This window comes from Gossypium hirsutum, chromosome D05 (genome assembly GCF_007990345.1).
Source record: "Gossypium hirsutum isolate 1008001.06 chromosome D05, Gossypium_hirsutum_v2.1, whole genome shotgun sequence".
Lineage (NCBI taxonomy): Eukaryota > Viridiplantae > Streptophyta > Magnoliopsida > Malvales > Malvaceae > Gossypium > Gossypium hirsutum.
In genome coordinates, this window is record NC_053441.1 from 57,606,821 (window position 1) to 57,632,443 (window position 25,623).

At 29.2% G+C, this 25,623-nt stretch overlaps 2 protein-coding genes and 1 long non-coding RNA gene across 5 annotated transcripts; all 3 read right to left on the reverse strand.

Annotated features, from left to right (window-relative positions):
• Positions 1–1,385: 1,385 nt before the first annotated feature.
• On the reverse strand, positions 1,386–7,936 carry LOC121217233 (probable LRR receptor-like serine/threonine-protein kinase At3g47570). The gene is made up of 5 exons (XM_041092759.1): positions 7,168–7,936; positions 6,556–6,921; positions 6,148–6,294; positions 1,892–3,745; positions 1,386–1,749 (listed from the first exon to the last, which is right to left on the reverse strand). Exons 1-5 carry the CDS (start codon positions 7,934–7,936, stop codon positions 1,394–1,396), a joined length of 3,492 nt encoding a protein of 1,163 aa, XP_040948693.1. The 3' UTR covers positions 1,386–1,393.
• A 4,594-nt stretch (positions 7,937–12,530) lies between these two features.
• LOC121216829 (uncharacterized) lies at positions 12,531–13,534 on the reverse strand. Its single transcript, XR_005913039.1, has 2 exons — positions 13,250–13,534; positions 12,531–12,892 (listed from the first exon to the last, which is right to left on the reverse strand). It is a non-coding gene; the product is annotated as an uncharacterized lncRNA (long non-coding RNA).
• A 5,102-nt stretch (positions 13,535–18,636) lies between these two features.
• LOC107903670 (probable LRR receptor-like serine/threonine-protein kinase At3g47570) lies at positions 18,637–24,560 on the reverse strand. Of its 3 annotated transcripts, XM_041092255.1 has the most exons (5): positions 23,919–24,560; positions 23,573–23,644; positions 20,194–22,049; positions 19,694–20,057; positions 18,637–18,975 (listed from the first exon to the last, which is right to left on the reverse strand). In XM_041092255.1, exons 1-3 carry the CDS (start codon positions 24,463–24,465, stop codon positions 21,508–21,510), a joined length of 1,161 nt encoding a protein of 386 aa, XP_040948189.1. In that variant the 5' UTR covers positions 24,466–24,560; the 3' UTR covers positions 18,637–18,975; positions 19,694–20,057; positions 20,194–21,507. The 3 variants fall into 3 exon arrangements, with proteins under 3 accessions (XP_040948189.1, XP_040948190.1, XP_016685289.2); XM_041092256.1 differs by lacking the exons at positions 23,573–23,644; positions 23,919–24,560 and adding an exon at positions 19,085–19,132 and having other exon boundaries at positions 20,194–21,494; XM_016829800.2 differs by lacking the exons at positions 23,573–23,644; positions 23,919–24,560 and having other exon boundaries at positions 20,194–21,494.
• Between the last annotated feature and the right edge of the window lie 1,063 nt (positions 24,561–25,623).

The following is a 25,623-nucleotide window of genomic DNA, read 5'->3' on the forward strand; positions in this document are numbered from 1 at the left end:
AGTACTTCTGACTTAGATAAATTTTAGTTTAGAAAACTCTAAAATAATTAGAACTGTAGTTGGATAGTTAGAGACAGAAACATTTCTATAAATTCTTTTGATAACTTTTTGAGTATAAAATATCTACTAATAAATACTAAAATTGATACATAAAATTCATAATATAGGTAATATATACGATGAGTACTCGTGGAACACATGGACGTGGTAACCGTAGGCGTGGCAGGCGCCGAAGAGGGGCTCGAGCTGAGTCATCCTCGATGGGTACCTGATAGGCTATCGCTGGAGAGAGCAATAGTCTTGAGAGAAGAAATTTTGAAGATCGAAGTCGGAATCTGACCTTTAAGGCCTTTAATTGCTTGAATAATAAGCATTTCCAAACTAAAAGGATTACAATTTCTTCAAGAATTTGACCTGCAGACATAGTTGAAACATGAAGGTGTTAAATTACCTATTTTGTTAGTGTAAATCAAAGAGGCTTTTTATTTTTATTTTTCGTTGTGAAATAATATGGATATGTTAGATTCTAATCATATTTAAGTATATATTAGTTCTTGAAGAGTTCTTATTTTTGGTATTTATATTGCAAATAATTTTTTTAAATTAAGAAAAAAGGGGGGGGCAAATGTGTTTAAACTAAAGACATCAAGGAGAGTTGTGTCAAATTCCCAATGCTTTTTGGAATGATCCCACTAAATTGATTAACAGACAATTCCAAAATTTGAAAATTGCAGCATTTGTCTATACTTGATGGAATAGAACTTGATAATTCATTTCTACTGATCAAGTAAAGCTCTTTAAGCTTGGGAAGATGGACACACAAATCATCAGGCAAGCCACCAGAAAGACAATTATCACGTAAATGAATCCTTTTCAAAGAAGAAATGTTAAACATGGTGCAACCTGGCCAGGTAATTGATAAAATTTTGATTTAATCCCTTAAAAAATATAAAAATATAGACTATTAAAATGGTAAAATTACATTTTTACTATTGTAAAAATTACAATTTAATTTCACTCCTGAAAAGATTTTCTGGCTTCGACCCTAATAAATTCTTTGGCAAAAGATTAAAATAAAATTATACCGTAAATGAAAAAAGGAAACTATAAGAAAATCCAATCTAACAAAGAAAATAACTTGATGTCCAAAAGCTACCATAAACCGTAATTCATGGGAAGGCTTGTTGCTCATTTTATTGGTTTCCATTTTGATTTTGCAAAAGAAGCTTGAATTTTGAAGAGAGCCTACTACGTGAGAGCAAAAGAAAAAAAAAATTGTTTATTAATTTTTAGGAATACCGAAATATTATATATATGATTAAAAATGTTGAATTAAAGATAAAATTAAGTGTGAATTAATAACCACAAGTGTACTTATTACTCACCATCTCTGTTAAAAATGTTGGATGTTGTTTAGCAACCTTTGTTTCATTTTCTTCAGCTCAACCACAACATCTTTCATATCTTTTCTTTCTTCTGGCAACTCAGCTGAACAATTCAAAGCCAACTCCATGATAGATGTAATACAATTTGCTTTAACGACAATGTACTCATCCTCTCTTCTTAATAAATCAACATCTGCAATTTCTATCGCTCCTTTAGGCAATGAACTTTCCATCCAATGCCTTATACTCTCTTCTTCAACAAAAACATTATCAGTAGGCTTTTTCTTCGTGAAAGTTTCTATAAGGACGACCCCATAACTATAGACGTCAGATTTTATAGAAACAATTCCTGCTGATCCAAATTCTGCATTCAAGTATAATTAGAACGTCATTCATCCTCAATTATTTCTAAAATGCTTATTCAAATATATATTCACATCCACATGAAACAAAAATATAAAATGCATATTAGGAAAATAATCATACAAAAATAAAAAAGAATTCACCTGGTGCCATATACCCGATAGTTGCAAGAGTCATGGTTTGCTTCATTACTTCACCTTCCCCCAACAATTTGGCAACGCCAAAATCTCCAACATGTGCAACCATGTCTTCATCTAGTAAAATATTGCTTGGTTTTATGTCACAGTGAATTATAGGTGTTGGATGTCCATTGTGGAGGTGTTCTATAGCTACCGCAACATCTATCATTATATCGACCCTTTGTATGATATCAAGGAAACAATTTTCAGAATGTAACCATTTCTCAAGGTTTCCATTAGACATGTAATCAAGCACCAAGGCTTTGAAGTCAACACTTGAGCAGCAAGTAATGACCTTCACAATATTACGATGAACTATATTACGCATAGCATCACATTCAATGTCAAAACTCCTAAATGCTCCCTCTGTTTGCAAATTGAAAACTTTTATTGCAACTTCCATTCCATCTGAAAGCCTCCCTTTATATACATATCCAAAACTCCCTGAACCAAGCATATTGCTTTCCTCAAATCCATTAGTTGCTCGTGAAAGTTCAGCATGTGAAATTCTTCTCGGTGTCTTCAAAGACAACAAATCATCTTTAACTGGTAGAGTTGTACTCCTTTGGCATCTTCTATACATAATAGTTAAGACTATTAGTACTAGGACAGTACCAATTGTTGGTAAACCATACCTAAAAGCATGCAATATAATCATTTGGGAGTTTTTGTGGATGTCATTTTTGCAAGGTGGGACTAGCAATCTAGGTGGACCACAAAGTGCACAATTCTTCATGAATGATGTGCTAGAAAAGTTTGAAAAACATCCTTTGCTGGGAATTTCCCCTTCAAGTCTATTGAAAGACACATTAAAATACTTTAGATATAAAAGTTGTTCCAAAGATTTGGGAATGACTCCAGAGAAATTGTTATTGCATAAATCCAAGAATTCCAAACTAATCAACCCATCAAATGATTCAGGGATATGACCATGTAGTATATTATTTGATAAATCTAATGAAACCAAAGTTTGAAGACCCCCAAATGTGGATAAGATATCGCCCATGAGAAGATTCCTTGATAAATTTAGTCTCAGTAGACTCCTAAAATTTCCAACATCAATAGCATGTGAATTGTGAAGACGGTTTGATGATAAATCTATTTCTAAGATATCTTTAAGACTCCACAAAGTTGAGGGTATTGTAGAACTCAATTTGTTGGAATCTAACCAAAGATATCTCAAAGCAGAAATATTACCTAAACAAGAGGGTATGGATCCATGCAGCTTATTCAACCCTAAATGCATCTCGTATAGTCTCTCCAAACCACAGAGGCTTTCTGGGATAGGCCCTCCTAATTTATTAGAGGAAAGATCTAGACCTTGCAGATTCCGCAGTCCTCCTATTGATGCTGGAATGAATCCACTTAATTTATTATGGCCAAGTTCTAAAACCAATAAGTTGGTTAAGTTACCTATTTCCATAGGAATAATGCCTTGAAGCTCACAATTATAGGCAAGAAAGAATTGAAGGGATTTTGAAAGGTTCCCGATATAAGTAGGAAGAACACCACTCAATGGATTTCCCGAAACTCCTATGGCTTTCAAATTCCTACAATTCGTCAAAGAAGAAAGAAAGCTCCACTCATGATCAGTAGCAGATCCTGTGATCAAATTATTGTCAAAGATTTTGAGCACTTCAAGGTGTTTTAAGCTGCCTAGCATTTTAGGGATTGGGCCAGAGAATAAGTTATGTGACAAGGATAGAATCTTTAGCATGGAAGCATTGGAGATAGAGTTGGGAATGTTTCCGCTAAGTTTATTTCCCCACAATAAAAGAATCTCAAGCTTTGGAGCATTGGTGATGGGTGGTAAATTACCTGTAAAATAGCATCTTTTAGTATACATATTCACAAAATATATAATACATTAAAATAAAAACTGTAAAACTTTAAATCAATTAAGAATAAAATTTTGGCATGCAAATATGTGATGAAATCAATTAGAAAGTTGAGACATAATAAGAAGTTTTGAGTACTAATTAGTCTTTGTGATTTGTATAGACAAAACATATAATACACTAATAATTTTTTAAAATATTGTAAAACTTGAAATAAAATAAAAATAAAAGTTTGGCATGAGAATGTGGCATCTAATCAATCTTAAAAATGAGACTCTCACTGAATAATAATTAGTTATGATTTGGGAAACAAAAATGTTAAAGCCATTGTTTTTAATGTAAACTGGTATGATTCTTATCTATTGGGTTAATTATTTATTTTTATTAAATTATAGTGTAAAATTTAAAGATTATTATTTGCTCAAAATTTTTGTGTTTTTCGTATATTTGAAATTTAATCTTTATATTTTTTATTTTCTGTGATTTAGTCTCTCTACTTTTTGAATTAAAAATTTTAGGTTCATTTATTAACACTGTTAAAAAAGTTTTTCTGTTAGTATGGCATTTTGAAAAATAAAATAAACTTGATATCTATGTTTTTAATTATTCCAAATATTGTTTCACTATTTCAAGATAAATTATTTGTGTCTAGACCAATATCTTAAGAACTATTGTTGCATGTTTAATTATTCTAAAAAATTATTGATTGAGTCTTAGCTTGATTGGCATGTGCATTGTTGCCAATATAAGAGAATGTGGGATCAAATATGCTGAAGTTCATTATCCTCCTATTATGAATTGGGGAGTTGGTAAAGTATTAAATTTTGATATATTTTAAAATATTAAAAATTTATTAAAATATTTTTTATAAAAATCGGTTGTACCACAATATACAATTTTAATATCAAATTTTTAATATTTTTAAAATATTAGCGAATATATACTTTATTTCAAGTTACACAATTTTTACTAGTTTTTAACTTTTTTTAAAATTTTTATCGTCTTTTATAATTTCTAATAATTTTTTACAATATTTAACAATTTCTAACCATTTTTAATAATTTTATTACTTATTAAAAATTAACAAATTAACAATTTTTTATTTTTTTAAAACAATTATATATTTATAATGTAGTTATTTTTTTATAATTTTATTTGAAATTTTAAAGTTTTTTTGGTTTGTTTTCTAGATGATGACGCCATCATGATGTCATCATATGCCACATGGCAATTTATGATTAGTTGAATATCTCAATTTATTTTTTTAATGTCCAATGGACTAAACCAAGAACACTTGATTATGTTAGAGACTACACTAGGAATGTTTGATAACATTAGGTACTAAAGTAGGAAAAAAAAAAAAGGAGCAATACGATGTAGGGAGTAAACTGTGCATTAAGCCATTAAAAATATATCTATAATATATATAAATGCATGGATTTTGAGAAACTTTTGAAATGATAATTATATAGTCTTTGTTTTTTTACTATATTATTGAATTTGTTATTTTAAATATTTTTTTATTACTTTTAAGATTTATCATATGTATGGATAAGAATTTTGGTTTTACTAAAATATTTGGTTAAATAAATTCACTTCATAAGAAGATTTAGCATCCTTGTAAATAACAATTTTGATTCTATTAAAAAATTATTTTAAAATATATATAATAAAATTTTAAAATTTATATTGAATTACTTTATACTTAAATTATTATTAGAAACTTTATCATACACATACGTGTATGAGAACTATGTATTTAGAACATAAATTTGTGTTTTAAAATAACTTATGATAAATAATGAAATGTATAATTTGAAACTATTTAATAAAAACACATGGCTTATCTACAATATTAAAATAAAAATAGCTTAAATTGTAAGCAAAACATAATTTAAACATATGAATACATTAAATTAAGAATACTAAATGAATACAGTTATTTATGATGGTGTTGTCTTCAATTCCTAAGTTGGTGTCAAGTTAATTTGTGACATCATAAATTTAAGGTTTTATGTATTGATGTGGATTCAAATATCACCATTTTTTTTAAAATAAAATTTAAAATAAATACATTTTCCACATTGGTTTCTTTTCTTCTACAGACAAAGGATTTCTAATGATTTTTTTTAAAAAAAAAATTTACTTATATAAAATAGATTAGTTTATGCAATAAAAATAATTTCTTTTTTAAAGTTTAATAAAAATTAAAAAACAAAAAAAAATCAATTCATATAAAGCTTATTGTTTATTATCAGATTAAAATGATAAAAGTATACGATAAACCCATACTTGACGGAATGTTACCAGATAATTCATTTTTATTCTAGTAAAGCCCTTCAAGCTTGAGAATATGTTGACACATATCATTAGGCAAACTACCTGATAGGTTATTGTTGGAGAGATCAATGGCCTTCAGAGAAGAAATGTTGAAGATCGAAGTTGGAATCTGACCTGTAAGGCCTTTAATTTCTCTAATATTAAGCAGTTCCAAACCAAGAAGATTACCGATTTCCTCAGGAATTTGATCTGCACACATAGTCGAAAAATCAAGATGTGAAACTACCTATTTTGTTAGCATAAGTCAAAGAGGTTTTCTTTTCTGTTTTACATAATTTGCAGATGTTAGATTTTAATATTTTTAAGCATATTTGTTTTCATCAAATTAACTATTTTGAACTATTTTGCCTTGAATGAAATAAAATGCTCATATTTTTGTTATCTATTACTAATCAAACTCTTTTATAAAAAAAAATACTTTAAACTAAAGAAACCAAGAAAATTCAATACCTTCTAAGTTATTCAACTCCAAATATAATTCTTTGAGTCCTGTCAGATTTCCAATACTTCTTGGAATGATCCCCCTCAATTTATTATCGGAAAATGCCAATATTTTAAGGTTGCTGCATTTGCCCATACTTGATGGAATGTTACCAGATAATTCATTTTTATTCAAGTAAAGCCCTTCAAGCTTGGGAAGATGTTGACACATATCATTAGGCAAACTACCTGATAGGCTATTGCTGGAGAGAGCAATAGTCTTGAGAGAATAAATGTTGAAGATCGAAGTTGGAATCTGACCTGTAAGGCCTTTAATTGCTTGAATACTAAGCATTTCCAAATTAAAAAGATTACCGATTTCTTCAGGAATTTGACCTGCAGACATAGTCGAAACATCAAGGTGTTAAATTACCTATTTTGTTAGTGTAAATCAAAGAGGATTTTTATTTTTCTCGTTATGAAATAATATGGATATGTTAGATTCTAATCATATTTAAGTATATATTAGTTCTTGAAAGAAAGAGTTCTTAGTATTTATATTGCAAATATTTTTTTTAAAATTTAAAAAAAGGGGGGGGGGGCAAATGTGTTTAAACTAAAGAGATCAAGGAAAAGGCATACCATCTAGGTTATTTAACCCCAAGTATACTTGTTTAAGTTGTGTCAAATTCCCAATGCTTTTTGGAATGATCCCACTAAATTGATTAATAGACAATTCCAAAATTTGAAGGTTGCAGCATTTGTCTATACTTGATGGAATAGAACTTGATAATTCATTTCTACTCAAGTAAAGCTCTTTAAGCTTGGGAAGATGGACACACAGATCATCGGGTAAGCCACCAGAAAGACTATTATCACGAAAATGAATCCTTTTCAAAGAAGAAATGTTAAAGATGGAAGATGGAACCAGGCCAGATAATTGATTGAATCCCAAGTTCAAGATCTCTAGATTGGATAAGTTGACAAGTGTTTGAGGGATTGTGCCTGTGAAGTTATTATTTCTCATTTCCAACCTTTGAACTCTGTGCAAGTTCCCAAGCCATGATGGAATTTCCCCATTAAGACGGTTGTAGCTTAATCGAATGATCCTCAAACGATGCAATTGGCCCAATTCTTTAGGCAGATGGCCATAGAAATTGTTGTTGCTCAGGTCGAGAGAAAATAGAAATGAAAGATTTCCAAGGTGTGGAGGGATAGTACCCCTAAGATTCATGTTTGTAAGATTCAAAGCTACAACTCTTTCATGGATGATGTCACAAGAAACACCAGCCCACTTACAAACAGAGGTAGAGTTCGTCCAATTGTTTGCCAACACATTTTGAGGATCGACAATGCGATCTTTAAACTCAAAGAGTGCAAACTGATAGGAGTTGAGATTCCGGACTGTCATAGCCAAGGAAACAATGGAACATTGTATGAATAAAAGTGAAAGAAGATGAAAGCAAGTGTTGTAGTTCATGATGGCAAGACGAAATAAGCCAGGAAAAGGGAAGTTGAATTGATGAAGAAATACCCAGCCAACATGCTTAAATAGGCTTCAACCCTTGCACACTTCTCATACATAAAGTTCACTGCCATTACAACAAGAAAACTCGTATCTCCATTCATACCTATCCATACTTTATTTGACTAACTTTTCCCTAACAGGTGTTCAGTAAGGAGACAAATCACTTTGGAGCTATTCACCGACTTCTCCAACCTTGGTTTCAAACTCCTAGCCCATCAATTCACTTTAATTGAAACGATATACACGAGTCTTTCGGCTTATATTTTTAACTTACTACTTCTCTTTTTAATTTATTTTTTGTTACTTCTCATAATATTTTTTGAGAAATCCAATATTCCAGTCTGAAATTTCTTCATTGCCACGTCTATCTCCTCGGTAAGTTCGTGGCTAGGCGGCCCACTTTGGGGGCAGGATTGTAATTTTAGTTCTATCCGACTCATTTTACTATTTAGAAATATAAAAGTAATATTATATTAATTTTTATATTTTTATAAATTTAAATTTAAATTTAATTTTTAAACAATAAAACGAGTCATTTTTATTTGCCTAGGCTAAATTGAATCAGGAGTGAAAATTTTTTTAATCATAATTTACTATTATTTTAATTAATTAAATTTTAATTTACTACAACTAGTAGTTGCAAAAAAATGACATTCCTTTAGAAAAATGAGAATTTATGAAGCATTCAATAAGAGTTGTTGGAATACATGGTAACGAAACCATAATTCGATATAAAACTATATAAATAATGTAAGATTTGTGATACCTAAATTGTTATGTTTTCTATAAATATATGGAGATTTTTTATTGGGAAATAATTTTATATATCAACATTTGTTATTTTCTTTTGATAGAAATTTAATTATGTTATCTGTAGAAAAAAATATTTATAGAAATATCATTAGTAGAAAATCATAAATTTGCGTGTGGCAAAAAATTTTCACCACCAAGAAAGGGACAAATTAAACAACTTGAAAGTCATTGGTTGTTTAAAATATTAGATAATAATTTTAGTGAAGAATCATTAAAATTATGACAAAATAACCCTAGATATTGTAGTATTAAATTAGAAAATCTCAATAATATTATTAGAGTAAAACCTATGATGTATCTAAACAAGATATAGAAGAATTTGATATACAAATTAAGGGTAGAAATCATACGGAAATAATAAAAAACAAGAAAAAGCTAGTATGGTCATTAATTATAAAAGATTAAATCAAAATATTATTTTTTGTAGTTACTTGAATTAATCAGGATAAACAAAAAAAATATTTTAGTAAATTTGACTGTAAATCAGGATTCTAGTAAATCATGCTAACAGAAAAATCTAAACCTTTAACAGCTTTTAGTGCACCCAATGGACATTATTAATGGAAAGTGATGTCATTTGAATTATGCGATGCACCACAAATCTTCCAAAGACAAATGGATTTTATATTTAATAAATATAAAAAATTATGGGTAGTTTATATAGATGATATTTTGATATTTTCAGATACACTAGAATTACATAAGAAATATTTAAATATTATTTCTTAAGAATTCATAAAATATAGAATCATATTAAACCCTAAAAGTATGGAGTTAGAAAAAAGATAGGGAATTTTTATAATAGTGGAAATAAAAAATTGTCCTCAAAAGATTGAAGAAAAAAAGAAGTTACAACAATTTGTAATATATTCCTCCCAAATTTTCAGTTGCAAATTTATTACAGAATTTCTTTGCCGACAATAAGAAAAGAGCATATTCACATTTTCGTCGCAATTTCAACTAACAACCAATCTGTTTCCCACTTTCCTTTTTCGGCCAATTTCAAACGTAACTGTTTTTCGAATTTTCCTCTTTATTTCATTAATAAAATGATCAATCTATTTGTTTTTTAAATATATAATTTTATTAATATTTTTTAATTATAATATAAGAGTTGTTGTTTATTTATAGTTTTATTACATTATTTAATCTCTTTTTTATATCAAGTTTTTTAAATTATAATATAAGATTTATTTTATCAAATTGTGGCTTATCAAATGTTCATCTATTTTAATAATAACTTGAGTTCGAATCATTATCATACCAGAAAGAGTTCCCTTTATTCTTTATCGTAAATTTTATAAGAAATTATATTTTATTATAATACTATATCTGTTAGAATAATATTTTATTGTGGATGCCCATAATTCTCAAAGTTGTAACCTCGAATGTAGTAACCTCAATGAAATTATGAGGCTTTTATATTGTAATCAAGCCTCTATCTATTCTTTGTAGAAAATATGAAGTTGATTTTACTTTATTAAAAAATTTAAAATAAATTATCTTGTTTTTTTTAAATGAGTTAACCAAATTAGCATATTTATTTTGATCTAAAATTATCCAAAATAATATAAAATATTATATTAATAAAATTAAAACTATGAAATAATTTTTTTAAAGATTATTATTTACTTTTATCAAACAATACAATTATATTCAGTACTTATATTTACTAGTTTACCAAACAGTTTTCCAATATGAATTCAACACTTATCAAATTCAGTATTAAAAATTCAGTGCTTAATTTTTTAGCACTTAACTTTTCAATTCATCAAGCACGTCTAATTCAATTTATACAATTCCCTATTTGTATCTCTATGAATTTATAAAATCCTTCTCACATTTAGTTGTTGGGATCTTTATATGAAGATAGATGCTTTTATTTTTTATTGGTTCATTTTTAATTGTATTGATTTATTTAATTTTAATTCTGATTAATATATATGATTATTGTGGAATGGGAGTAAAAGTATTTACTTCTCATAAACTTTGAAATATTCACCCTGTCTACATATTAATTATTGTAAAATTTGAATTGAAATTATGCCATAAAAGGTGGAGGTTAGAAAACCTCTTATTGAGACCTTATAATATTTTGTAATTTTTTGTGTTATGGTATATAAAAAAATATCTAACCATAGTGATTGATTAGTAATATAAATTTGTTATTTGTTATGTTTAATATATATTTTATTTATACTTATTCATTTTATTTTTATATGAGTAAATGAAGTGTTTGAAGATTCGAAATTTTTATCATCCATGTTGAAAATAACTGCAAAAGTGTATATTATTTAAAATAAATTACGCATTCATTAATGTTATGTGATAAAATCATTACATTTTCTGAAGAACTAATATTGCATCAAACTGTAAAAAGCTCTTGAAGAGCTAATATTTATCTCCCTGTGATGCAAAATCTTGTAAAACATGATATTATTTTTCAAATCAAGAAGATTTATGTTGAAGGAAATATTTATGTGTTTTACATTAAAACCATGGATAGAAATGACATGAGACACTCATGTATTTGCATTATAAATATTCCTTGAAGGAATACACTTCACTTGTATGATTGACATATGAGATAATAGCAAGAAGTTTATAGTGTTGGTATGGCCGGCTAGACCATCTCAAGTCAATAATGATGCAAAATAATTTGAAGAGAATTTATATGATTTTATTGAAGAATGAGAAGTTATTTTCATTTTGATAATTGTCATCAACAATAGTTCTTTGGAAAAAAAAATATTGAACTAACATCAACTAAAGTTAGAGGTTGGTTCATGGTTGCATTTTTTGATGATATCCAAATAATATATGAGCTCATGTATCACATGTATGCAACCCAAAGTTTACAGTATTATTTCTTGAAATAATTTGATTCTACACAATCTCTATAGCATGCAATTTGTGCTAACAACACTGGTGCATTATATCCTAAGCTTGATTTTCGTAGTTTTAGCTGAGATAATATTAAGTTGTCTATGCCTATATATATTATACTTAATGGTTAGCAAAATTATGCCTCCATTTAATTGCTTAACCATTAATATAAGAATAGCTTTAAAATAAGCATGTAATTTTATTTGCATCGAGCCAACATGTAAGAAATATTTGTCCCATGAGAATTAGCTTTTATTTATAAGCCAATAGGTTTCATTTATGACTATTTGGATGTAAAATATCTATTTTATATTCCACCATAATGCACTAAGATGGACCATCAAGTATGAAGTTGAGAAAAATTAGAATTTTTATTTGATGGTAAAAGTTGCAAAGAGATATATATTTATAATTTTGAAAAAAATAGTCATGTTGCAAATTTTCTCAGTATTAGAGGGAGACAAGTTGGACAAATACGTATAATTATGTCATCACTTTTTGTGATCCCTCACTAATCTTATGTGCACAAAGTTTGAAGGAAAAAAATAATTTGCTAGACATGTTTAGTGATGACATTTAGAGATTGTATATATTGGATGATACATATACCAGCTAAAATGTTCCAAATAATTATGCGTCCTAGAAGGACAAAGTGATAAAAATAATTTTTGGGCACGCTAGAAGGATGAAAAACTAGTTGGTTCTATAAATAAAAAAATTCTTGACAGAAAAGAGTAAGAAATGAATATGGCCACACGTTAAAGGAGACGAGTACTCATGAAGAGACCCAAGGTATAACTTTTAATAAAACCCCAAAAGAGGTTCAATACATGAAATTATGAATATAATAAGTGTAATAACCAAATTTTTCCCGGGCCCAATGCCAAACAAATAAAAGCCAAACCAAATAAATAAAATAAGAGTCCAAATTATAGTCCATTAGGGCCCAATTCAGACCAGCCCACTATTCAATCAGACCAGCCGAACAACAAAAAAAAACCTAGTAGCCCACAGCCCAACTAAGCCTAAAAAATTTTCAGCAAAAGAAAAAACCCTAGCTGCCATGCTAGCCGCTGCTCCTGCCCTAGCCTCTGCCCACTATCGTACGCCACCTCTGCCATCACCATTAGCCTCTGACACCTGCAAAACAGCAAACAACATGCAACAACAGAGAAGAAGACGACAAGCAAAAAACAAATCACTAAAGGACAAAAATAATGATAACAAATAGCCTTAGTTTGGCTATAAAAGCAAAAAAATGAAAACTTTGTACTTCTTTGGCAAGATTAATACAAAAAAGAAAAGATTTGAACTTTTTAGGGTGATATTTCATTTTTTTTTACGCTTTAGATCTATTTTTTTATTTCATCTTCATCTACGAAAATAATAGAAAAAAGACTTTGATTTCAAGGTGATATTTTGTTGTTTTTTTAGATCTAGTGTTTTTTTATTTATTTTTATCTACAAAAATAAAAAAAAAGGAAAAGAGAAACGTACCTAATTCACCCCGTGGCTCCGTCGACGGAAGTCCCATCGCCATCGTCGGAATCGGGCTTAAAAGGGGAAGGTTTTTATTTTTCTTTACTTTTTTTTTGGATTTTTCGTCTCAAGAAATGGACTAAGGGAGGGGAAATGGCCAAAATGGTCTTTTTCCGATGAACTCTGGCAACCACATGTGGTAGTTAACAGTGCCGGTGCTCGGTGGCTGCGGTGGAGCCATGGTGGTGTCCCATGGCCGGATCTAGAGAGGAAGCCTTTGAGAGGGAGAGAGTTTCTAACATTTTTTTTATTTTCTAAGGCAGAAATGAATTTTTGAAAAAAAAAAGTTGGGTTTTATAAGTGCGTGAAATGGCGCCATTTTACGCAAGTGCACATCGACGTCGAAACGACATCGTTTACCCCTTTACCCGCTCGCCCGAGTCTGGCTCGATGAAGGTCCGCATATTTTCATGCCTGATGGGTTATTTCCCTGCCCGATCCTTCCGCTTTTGGGCTTCTTCTCAATCTGGTCCTGATCCTACTTTTTCCCGCCTTTTAAATTGTACCATTTAATTTCATTTCATTTTCAACTCGGTCCCTCGGCTGACCAAAGGAAATGATGCGCATAAAGTTAAGGGATATTTTCCCTTTCAATCCCCAATATTTTTAGAGCGATGCATTTTAATCCCTAACCTTTCATTCCAATCTTTTACACATATTATTTCATTTTATTCGTTTATTTATTGACTTATCATTTTTACCCTCTTTTTATACTTAAAAATATATATTATTTACACTATTACTTGCATTTTTTACTATTAAATTATTATTTTTAATGTATTATATTCCCATTATTTTACCATTTTATTTATTTTGATACTTTCATGTCACATTTATTTATTTTAATATTGCCATTATTTATTTTATTTTATTCTTATGTTTTTTAGTATTTTATTATTTCTTTTATTGTTCACGGTTTTTTTTTCATGTTATACATTTTTATCTTTCTAATCATGCATTTTTCCTTTTTTTATTTTGTTTTAGGTTACGTTATTTATTATTATTATTATGATAATATTATTATAATTATATTACCATTATTATAGAATTCCTTTATTTGTATATTCCATTATAACTATTATTATTATTATTAGTCTTTAACTCACTTCTATTTTTATTATTATTTTTTAGAATAGTAGTCAACATGCTTATCCTTATTGTTATTTGGTGTTGTTATTATGATTTTATCATCATTATTGTTGTATTTTATTTTTTGTTCACTCTTTAAATATTTTGTTCATATAGTTATTTTACACTATTGCAATATTGTTGCATTACGCATTATGTTTCTTATATAATAATTATTTCGCTTTCACACGATGTTCGAATCAATTAAACATGAATCTTCTCAATTATTACATTAATTGTTACTTAAGTTCAAAAAGAAAATTTTCAAAATAAGGCAATATTTTGCGTTTTGGAAATTCGAGAAATCATACCCTAACTTACGAGGTTTCGATTTTCTCGTTAAACTTAAATAGCAAAATATTCTTTTAAATTTCAAAATGCATGCAATTTCAATAAAAATCAAAGGCAAGCTTATTCTCTATGGTTCCAAATATCGCGTCCTAACTTACGGGATGTGACATTTCGTTACCTCGAGACGAGTAGGTCTTCAACTCTCTTTTCGATTTATTCGAGCGTTTTTAATAACATTAATAAAAAGGAATCGTATTTTAAATTTCTATTCAAGTTTTCAACCTTGGACATTAAGACATTACTTAATCAACTAGGTACCACCTTTGGGTGTATTGAGGGTGTGTTTTCTAGATTTTGTAGACCAAATATTATCGTTTTTAGTAAATTTAAATTTTTATTAAAATGATTAAATTACAAGTGTTGACACCATTTTTTTGATGAAAAACGGGGTCGACTTGGGTTTTAAAAAAAATGAAAAACGGGAGTCGCCACCAATCCTTTTTGATAAGGTGTGATTGGGTCACCTTGAAAAATGGTTGTTTTTAATAAATGATTTGATTTTATTAAAACAACGGTTTTGGTCCATGAAATTTAGAAAACGGGTTCGGGAGTCGATTACGTACGAGGAAGGATTAGCACCCTCGTAACGCCCAAAAATTGGTACCTAGTTGGTTAGCTAATGTCTTGATGTCGAAAATTGAGAACTTGGAAAAAATTAAAAATACGATCCTTGTATTAAAATGAAAATTTTAGGAAAAGGGGGGGCATACTTCACGCTAATCGAGAAAGAGAATCATATCCAGTAAGTTAGGACACAATGTCTCGAATTCCCGATACGCGAATGAATGCCAAAATTTTACTTATTTAAAAGACATTTTAGCCGTCTCGAATTTAAAAATGAAATCACGACCAGTAAGTTAGGACGTGATTTTTTAAAACTTGAGTTTGAAAAGATTCGTGCATCTAGATTTATCGTGAAAATCAATACCCAGTAAGTTAGGGTACGATTTTCTTGAATTTAAACACGAAATGCCATTTTTTAAAACAAATTTTGTTATATCGAGTGAAATAAAAACACAAAGTCGTAGTAAAAAAATGTGTAAGCAAATTACATTGTTATGCATGGCAAAATCATAATGAATACAAAAGTATAAAAATGATACGAGCAATAACAACAATATAAAATAAATAAAAGTCAAACCTACAATAATATTAAATAACAATGTATATAAACAAATAAAATTAAAACATTCATTCAAAATAATAATGAAAATGAAATAAATAAATAGTAAATACAAAATAAAACAATAGTAATGAATAAAAATAATATAATATATATATGTATGTTAGAATTATAAAGTATAAAAATATACGTATGTGTATATAAGAATATGTAAGCATGTATATATACATAGATTATAAAATATAGATATTTATATAAAAATGAGTATTTGTATTAAATAAGTTGAAAAAAAATATATATATATATACCTACATATATATAAAAAATTATATAATAATAACAATATAATAAAACACATATATCTAAAATTTACATAAGTAAATATAAATAAAAACATACTAATAACAATAATATTAATAGTAAAATGATAATACATAAAAATGATGAAGAAAATAATAAAAATGCTTAAAAGGGGACTAAATCGAAGTAAGAACCAAAAAAAAAGGGGCAAAATCGAAATAAAGACAAGAGGGACTAAATTGTAACGCGCGCTGAAAGAGGGGGACCAACAGGGTAAATAAACCAAAGCCTCAAAACGCTGCTCTGTAAAGGACTGAAATGAGACAAAAATAAAATTTTGTGGCCAAATTGCAAATATGCGAAAAACTTCCATGAAATCGCTACAAAATCAAAGGGACTAATTGCGCAAATAGACCCTTAAACAAAAACGCGCGGATCCTTGGGTGCGGGTCGGGTCGACGTGCGGATCCCCTCACCAAAACGGCGTCGTTTTGTGTTTAATATAAATATAAAAAAAGGGTTAAAAAAACAGTTTCATCATTTTTGTTGAAAAACAGAGAGAAACCTCTCTCTTTTTTCCCTTTCTCAGGCTCAGATTCCGGAGATGGCCCGGCCTAGGCTTCTGGCGAATCTCCGCCGTAGAGCCACCGTGTGTGGCGGCCGGAGGTCCAAAATCGGACCTTTTCGGTCCCTTTTTGAAACTGAGAATCCCTAGGGTACGGATCTGGGACCAAACCCCCGAAAAAAAGAATCGAAGACCTGAAGAACGAGGGGAAACCGCTCGTCTTCTCTCCTCCGGCGTGGCGCAGGTAAGGTTTCTTTTTCCTTTATTTATATTACGTAAAAAAAACATACAAAAAGAAAAAAAAAAAGAAAATAGAGTTTAAAAAAAATCTAAAACAGAAATGAGAGAAAATCACCTCTCAAGTTTTCTTGTTTTTTATTTCTTTTTGCTAATATATGTTTCTTCTTTTTACAAAAGTTGATGGAAGAAGAAAAAATTACATTTTGTTGGCTTTTTATAGCCGACTTCTACTACTGCCTGTGTTATTTGCTCTCTGTTTCTTTGTTTTGTTTCTTCTTTGCAGGTGACGGCGCAAGTGGTGGTGGTGACGTGACCGTGGCAATGGCGGCGTGACGTTGGCGGCGGCGGCAGGCCAAAGGTCAATAGGTGTGGAGCCTAGGGTTTTAGTTTTTGAAACCCTAGGCAGATTTTTTTAGGGGAATTGGGCCTTAGCTATTGGGTCGTTCGGGTTTGGGCCTCGGGTTAGGCTAGTTGGGCTTTGAGGTTGGGTTGTTTTGTAATGTGCTTTGGTGTTTGGGCTGGTAGCTGGTGGGTAAGGTTTATTGTTTTGGGTTCTTGGGCCTGGTTCTGTTTGGTTAGGGTAATGGGCCATTTGGGTCTGGGCATAAAATTGGGCTATACAACAAGGTGACCCGATTACACCTCATCAAAAAGGATTGGTGGCGACTCCCATTTTCATTTTCATTTCTTTTTAAATCAAAGTCAACCCGTTTTTAAAAAAAATGGTTTCGACAATAAGATATATTGATTAGTTATGTCATAACTAAAGATGATGGAGTTGACAAAAGGAAATTGTAGTTAACAACGAATAATCTACGTAGAACATTTCAATATTATGGAAAAATGAGTATTTACCAACCTTCTTTTAGTCAAATTATGCAAGCCTAAAATTTTTAGCTTAATTTGAGTTTGTTGACTATGTCTAATTCAAGTTTTATTATTAAGGACTAAATTGTAACTTAAAAAAATTAGAATACCAATTTAAAGAGACAAAAATTCAAAACCCCAAAACCCACATGGGCATGTGGGTAAGTGACACAGGCGTGTGGAGACTGGAGCTATCACACACGGGCAAGTGGGACAGAAAAATATGAAATAAATTAATCCACTTAAATTTCAAACAACCATGCTATACTACCAAACCAAATAATGCTAGAAGCTTTGAATAGGGGTGAATCGAAAAAAAATAAAAGAATTAGAATTAAATTATAAAATTTTCAGAAGTTATCATGTATTAATTTATTATTTTTTAAAGGGTCTTAATAGAATTTTTTTTTCCATTTTGGTTTGGCCAATACCCCTGTCTACCTCTTTCAATTTGCTTCAACCCTAAACCTAATATTCGATTTGTTGTGGAAGTTTGACGCATAAAAATTTCTTTTTTAGAGGTTTAAATTATAAATTTTTGAAAGTTTAAAATAAATTTTCATTTTTATTAACAAAATATAAAAGAAAAAAAACATGTGTAGACAAACCAAGAAACCTTTGGGATCATACGGGTGATTTTGATGATGTTAATGGTTATTTTGATGGAGAGGGTGAAAAAGAAACAAATGATTCATATATATAATATAATTATGAAATTCAAGCCATATATTGTATGTTTCATCCATAAAAATTTCATGGGAGGTCCGAAGGTAATTAAATGACTTGTAGGCTTGCTGAATTTCTTTGAAAGGCCCAATGGCAATTTAACATTCACAAAATAATCTCTAAATACTGTAAAGACAAAATCAAATCCACAGCAGCATTAGAGTTGATTAAGCTAAGCATTGGCAAGTATTACTTTGATTTTGCATGCAATATTAGCAAAACCCCCTCTTACATTAGATAAACAACATACTCCATGAAACATTGATAGCCCAAATACAAATTTCATCGACAAAAAAGTCTCTTTGTTTTGTAGAACATGATAGTAAAAATGTGGAGTTTCGTTCTTCTTATTGGCCTCCTTTAGTTTTCCTTGATCAACAACCACTAGCCAAAAACACAATTAGATTAGATTATGAATGATACGTTCAACTATGACATTATTAAATATAAAACACTCTAAATAACTCTAAATAAATGGAAAGCAGCAAATTACCTGACGAGGCAAGCTAGCTCAATTAAGACCATTGTGTTATACTTGTCTCTGAATTGAAAAATTTAGAAGGAAATAAAGAGAAAGACTTAGAAAATATTTGAAAACAGATAAAACTTATATGTCATTTAAAATAAAAATTTTGTATTTAAACCGTTTAAAATTTTTAAGATTTTTGAAATTTTAAAATGATAAAGGTAAAATTGTACTTTGGCACACCAAAAATGATAAAACTTTGATTTAATCCTTCAGAAATTATAAAAATATAGGCTATTAAAATGGTGAAATTACCTTTTTACTATAGTAAAAATTACAATTTAATTTCACTTTAAGATTTTCTGACTTCGCCCCTAATAAAATCTTTGGCAAAAGATTAAAATAAAATTATACCGTAAATGGAAAAAGAAACAAAGAAAATCCAATCTAACAAAGAAAATAACTTATGTCCAAAAGCTACCATAAACCGTAATTCATGGGAAGAGAGCCTAGTACGTGAGAGCAAAAGTAAAAACAAATAGTTTATATGATTAAAATTCCAGAATAGGTTAAAAATGTTGAATTAAAGATAAAATTAAGCGTGAATTAATAACCACAAGTGTACTCTTTACTCACCATCTCTGTTAAAAATGTTGGATGTTGTTTAGCAACCTTTGTTTGATTTTCTTCAGCTCAACCACAACATCTTTCATTTCTTTTCTTTCTTCTGGTAACTCAGCTGAACAATTCAAAGCCAACTCCATGATAGATGAAATACAATTTGCTTTAACAACAAAGTACTCATCCTCTCTTCTTAGTAAATCAACATCAGCAATTTCTATCGCTCCTTTAGGCAATGAACTTTCCATCCAATGCCTTATAGTCTCTTCTTCAACAAAAACATTATCAGTTGGCTTTCTCTTTGTGAAAGTTTCTATAAGGACGATCCCATAACTATAAACGTCAGATTTTATAGAAACAAGTCCTGCAGATCCAAATTCTGCATTTCAAGTATAATTAGAACATCATCAGTCCTCAATTATTTGATAAATCTATGTATATCCACATACACGAGAAACAAAAATATAAAACGCAAATTAGGAAAATAATCGTACAAAGATAAAAAAAGAATTCACCTGGTGCCATATACCCGATTGTTGCAAGAGTCATGGTTTGCTTCATTACTTCACCTTCTCCCAACAATTTGGCAACGCCAAAATCTCCAACATGTGCAACCATGTCTTCATCTAGTAAAATATTGCTTGGTTTTATGTCACAATGAATTATAGGGGTTGGATGTCCATTGTGGAGGTGTTCTATAGCCACCGCAACATCTATCATTATGTCGACCCTTTGTATGATATCAAGGAAACAATTTTTAGAATGTAACCATTTCTCAAGGTTTCCATTAGACATGTAATCAAGCACCAAGGCTTTGAAGTCAACACTTGAGCAGCAAGTAATGACCTTCACAATATTACGATGAACTATATTAAGCATAGCATCACATTCAATGTCAAAACTCCTAAATGCTCCCTCTGTTTGCAAATTGAAAACTTTTATTGCAACTTCCATTCCATCTGAAAGCCTCCCTTTATATACATATCCAAAACTCCCTGAACCAAGCATATTGCTTTCCTCAAATCCATTAGTTGCTCGTGAAAGTTCAGCATGTGAAATTCTTCTCGGTGTCTTCAAAGACAACAAATCATCTTTAATTGGTAGAGCTGTACTCCTTCTTTGGCATCTTCTATACATAATAGTTAAGACTATTAGTACTAGGACAATACCAATTGTTGGTAAACCATACCTAAAAGCATGCAATATAATCGTTTGGGAGTTTTTGTGGATGTCGTTTTTACAAGGTGGGACTAGCAATCTAGGTGGACCACAAAGTGCATAATTCTTCATGAATGATGTGCTAGAAAAGTTTGAAAAAATCCTTCGCTGGGAATTTCCCCTTCAAGTCTATTGAAAGACACATTAAAATACTTTAGATATAAAAGCTTTTCCAAAGATTTGGGAATGACTCCAGAGAGATTGTTATTGCATAAATCCAAGAATTCCAAACTAATCAACCCATCAAATGATTCAGGGATATGACCATGTAGTATATTATTTGATAAATCTAATGAAACCAAAGTTATAAGACCCCCAAATGTGGATAAGATATCGCCCGTGAGAAGATTCCTTGATAAATTTAGTTTCAGTAGACTCCTCAAATTTCCAACATCAATAGCATGTGAATTGTGAAGATGGTTTGATGATAAGTCTATTTCTAAGATATCTTTAAGATTCCACAAAGTTGAGGGTATTGTAGAACTCAATTTGTTGGAATCTAAGTAAAGATATCCCAAAGAAGTAATATTACCCAAACAAGAGGGTATGGATCCATGCAGCTTATTCAACCCTAAATACATCTTGTATAGTCTCTCCAAATCACAAAGGCTTTATGAGATGGGCCCTCCTAATTTATTAGAGGAAAGATATAGACCTTGGAGATTTCTCATTCCTCCTATTGATGCTGGAATCAATCCACTTAATTTATTATAGTCAAGTTGTAAAAGCAATAGGTTGGTTAAGTTACCTATTTCCATAGGAATAATGCCTTGAAGCTCACACTCATCGGCATAAAAGTATTGAAGGGATTTTGAAAGGTTCCCAATATAAGTAGGAAGAACGCCACTCAATGGATTTCCTGAAACACCTATTTTTCTCAAATTCCTACAATTCGTCAAAGAAGAAAGAAAGCTCCACTCATGATCAGTAGCAGATCCTGTGATCAAATTATTGTCAAAGATTTTGAGCACTTCAAGGTGTTTTAAGCTGCCAAGCATTTTAGGGATTGGGCCAGAGAATAAGTTTCGTGACAACTCTAGTTTCTTAAGCATGGAAGCATTGGAGATAGAGTTGGGAATGTTTCCGCTAAGTTTATTTCTCCACAATAAAAGAATCTCAAGCTTTGGAGCATTGGTGATTGGTGGTAAATCACCTGTGAAATAGCATCTTTTAGTATACACATTCATTGAATACCAAATTCACAAAATATATAATACATTAAAATAAAAACTGTAAAACTTTAAATCAATTAAGAATAAAATTTTGGCATGGAAAAATGTGATGAAATCAATTAGAAAGTTGAGACATAATAAGAAGTTTTGAGTAGTAATTACTCATGATTTCTATAGACAAAACATATAATACACTGATAATTTTTTAAAAAATATTGTAAAACCTGAAATAAAATAAAAAATAAAAGTTTGGCATGAGAATGTGGCATCTAATCATTCTTAAAAATAAGACTAACATTGAATATAATTAGTTATGATTTGAGAAACAAAAATGTTAAAGATGTAAACTGGTATGATTTTTATCTATTGGGTTAATTATTTATTTTTATTAAATTATATATAGTGTAAAATTTAAAGATTATTATTTGCTCAAAATTTTTGTATTTTTCGTATATTTGAAATTTAATCTTTATATTTTTTATTTTCTGTGATTTAGTCTCTCTACTTTTTGAATTGAAAATTTTAAGTTTATTTATTAACACTGTTAAAAAGTTTTTGTGTTAGTATGGCATTTTGAAAAATAAAATAAAATTGATATCTATGTTTTTAATTATTCCAAATATTGTTTTACTATTTCAAGATAAACTTTTTGTGTCTATACCAATATCTTAAGAACTATTGTTGCATGTTTAATTATTCTAAAGATTTGTTGATTGAGTCTTGGTTGAAGTGCATTATTCTCCTATTTATGAATTGGGGAGTTGATAAAGTACTTTATTTTAATATATTTTAAAATATTAAAAATTTATTAAAATATTTTTTATAAAAATTGATTGTACCACAATATACAATTTTAATATCAAATTTTTAATTGTTTTTAAAAAATATTAGCGAATACATACTTTATTTCAAGTTACACAATTTTTACTAGCTTTTAACTTTTTTTAAAATTTTTATCGTCTTTTATAATTTCTAATAATTTTTTATAATTTTTTACAATATTTACAATTTCTAACAATTTTTAATAATTTTATTATTTATTTCAAATTTAAAAATTAACAAATTTTTATTTTTTTAAAACAATTATATATTTATAATGTAGTTATTTTTTTATAATTTTTTTTTGAAATTTAAAGATTTTTTTGGTTTTTTTTCTAGATGATGATGCCATCATGATGTCATCATATGCCACATGGCAATTTATAATTAGTTGATTATCTCAATCTTTTTTTTTTAACGTTGAATGGACTAAAACAAGAACACCTGATAATGTTAGAGACTACACTAGGAATGTTTGATAATATTAGGTACTAAAGTGGGCAAAAAAAATTAAGAACTATATTAAAAATATATCTATAATATATATAAATGCATGGATTTTGAGAAACTTTTGAATTGATAATATATATAAATGTTTGATAATATGTTGTTTACTATATTATAGAAGAAACAAATTCAACACAATGTTTTTGGAGTTTGGAAAAAATTAAAGTGAAAAACATACCTTCTAATTTGTTGTCATATAGACCTATTACTTCGAGCGTAGTTGAATTAAAAATACTTGATGGAATCTGACCTGCACACATAGTCGAAAATTGAAGTGAAAAGCATACCTTCTAAGCTGTTAAACTAAAAATACTTTAAGCATATTTTATTTTCCATCAAATTAACTATTTTGCCTTGAATGAAATAAAATGTTCTTATTTTTGTTATCTATTACAAATCAAACTCTTTTATGAAAAAACTATTTTAAATTAAAGAAACAAAGAAAATTCAATATCTTCTAAGTTATTCCACTCCAAATATAATCTTCAGTGAAGAAATCTTGAAGATGGAAGATGGAACCTTACCAGATAATTGATTGAATCCCAAGTTTAAGATCTCTAAATTAGACATGTTAACAAGTGTTTCAGGGATTGTGCCTATAAAGTTATTATTTTTCATTCTCAGCCTTCGAACTCCCTGTAAGTTCCCAAGCCATGATGGAATTTCCCCATTAAGACGGTTGTAGCTTAATCGAAGGATCCTCAAACGATGCAATTGGCCCAATTCTTTAGGGAGATGGCCATAGAAATGGTTTCTACTCAAGTCGAGAGAGAGTAGAAATGAAAGATTTCCAAGGTGTGGAGGGATACTACCCCTAAGATTCATGCTTTTAAGATTCAAAGCTATAACTCTTTTATGGAGGATGCCACAAGAAACACCAATCCAATTGCAAACAGAGGTTGAGGCCGTCCAATTGTTTGCCAATACATTTTGAGGACCGGCAATGCGATCCTTAAACTCGAGAAGTGCAAACTGATCAAAGTTGAGATTCCTGACTGTCATACCCCAGCAAAGTCCGGAACATGGTATGAATAAAGCTAAAAGAAGCTGAAAGCAAGTGTTGTAGTTCATGATAGCAAGACGGAATAAGCCAAGAAAATAAAAAAAAAAAGTAGGAAAAGGGAAGTTGAGTTGATAAAATAGTTTGGATGATGAAGAAAAGCCCAGAGAGCATGCTTTAATATGTTTTAAAAATAAATTTCAAAATAAAAATTTAAAAAGGAAAGCAAAGTTTTGAAGAAATTTCAAAATAAATTTCAAGTCTTCTTCTTTAAAAAATACGTACAAAGAGCGAATTTTCAAAATTTCTCCTAAATTTTCTTCACATTACTCCACATAATCCATTAAAAAAACTTAAAAAATATATTTTATTAATTACTATACATTCTTTTACTTTCAGAATAATAAATTGTTTAAAATTTGCTATTAGTCCCTGTAATTTAAAAGTTAAAAAAAATTCAATCCTCCTACTTTTCTAATTTAAAAATTCTAGTTCAATCAATTTTAATTTTAAAATCTTTGTATAAAAGGTGTTTTTTTTTTGTGACCGATCACACTTAACCAATATTTAAAAATTATTAAAAAATATTTTTTTTTGAAATTTAAAGTGATCTAAAAACATATTTTTAAGTACTTTGGACAGTCTATTGTTGATTTCCTTATTATATTAAGTGTTTGCAATCACTCCTAATATATTGTGCTTGAGTTGTGACAAAGTCGATCATCAAATTGCCATAATGATCTATTGATGCTGAAATTAAAGTTTTTGTTATATTGATAGAGCTTGTCCTTCAACGCGTACAACGTGTTTGTTATTTTTCTCCCTTCAAATTGTATGATCTTATTCATTAAATGAATTAATGAATTTCCCTTTTAAAAAGATATATTTTAAAAATTAAATACTTTATAAAATATTTAAAAATTTGTAAGCCTTAAAACAATCAACAAAATATTTTTGAAATTTTATAAATATATTTTAAAATTATAGTAACGCTACAAAATATATATATTTACTAATTATATGCACCTTTTTTTATTTTTTTTCCTAACATATCATTATTTTCAACACTATCGTAATCCTGTTTTGATAATTCCCTTTCCATACATCCTTTTCTACATAGAATTTCAAAAGAAAATGTGAATTAATGTAAACGTGAGAAGACTTAATTACATTTATTAGTTTATCAATCAAAACTTAATTAGAATCCATCAATATTTCACACATCAAAA

Coding starts and splice junctions, on each gene's coding strand:
- LOC121217233 (XM_041092759.1), bottom strand. CDS start 7,936: ATGACAGTCCGGAATCTCAACTCCTATCAGTTTGCACTCTTTGAGTTT. Junction 6,922..7,167: donor GGGGTTAAATAACCTAGATG/GTATGCCTTTTC, acceptor CTATGTCTGCAG/GTCAAATTCCTGAAGAAATC. Junction 3,746..6,147: donor CTCCAACAATAACCTATCAG/GTAGTTTGCCTA, acceptor GCTATTTTACAG/GTAATTTACCACCCATCACC.
- LOC107903670 (XM_041092255.1), bottom strand. CDS start 24,465: ATGAACTACAACACTTGCTTTCAGCTTCTTTTAGCTTTATTCATACCA. Junction 23,645..23,918: donor GGGATTCAATCAATTATCTG/GTAAGGTTCCAT, acceptor CTATGTGTGCAG/GTCAGATTCCATCAAGTATT. Junction 22,050..23,572: donor ATATGACAACAAATTAGAAG/GTATGTTTTTCA, acceptor GCTATTTCACAG/GTGATTTACCACCAATCACC.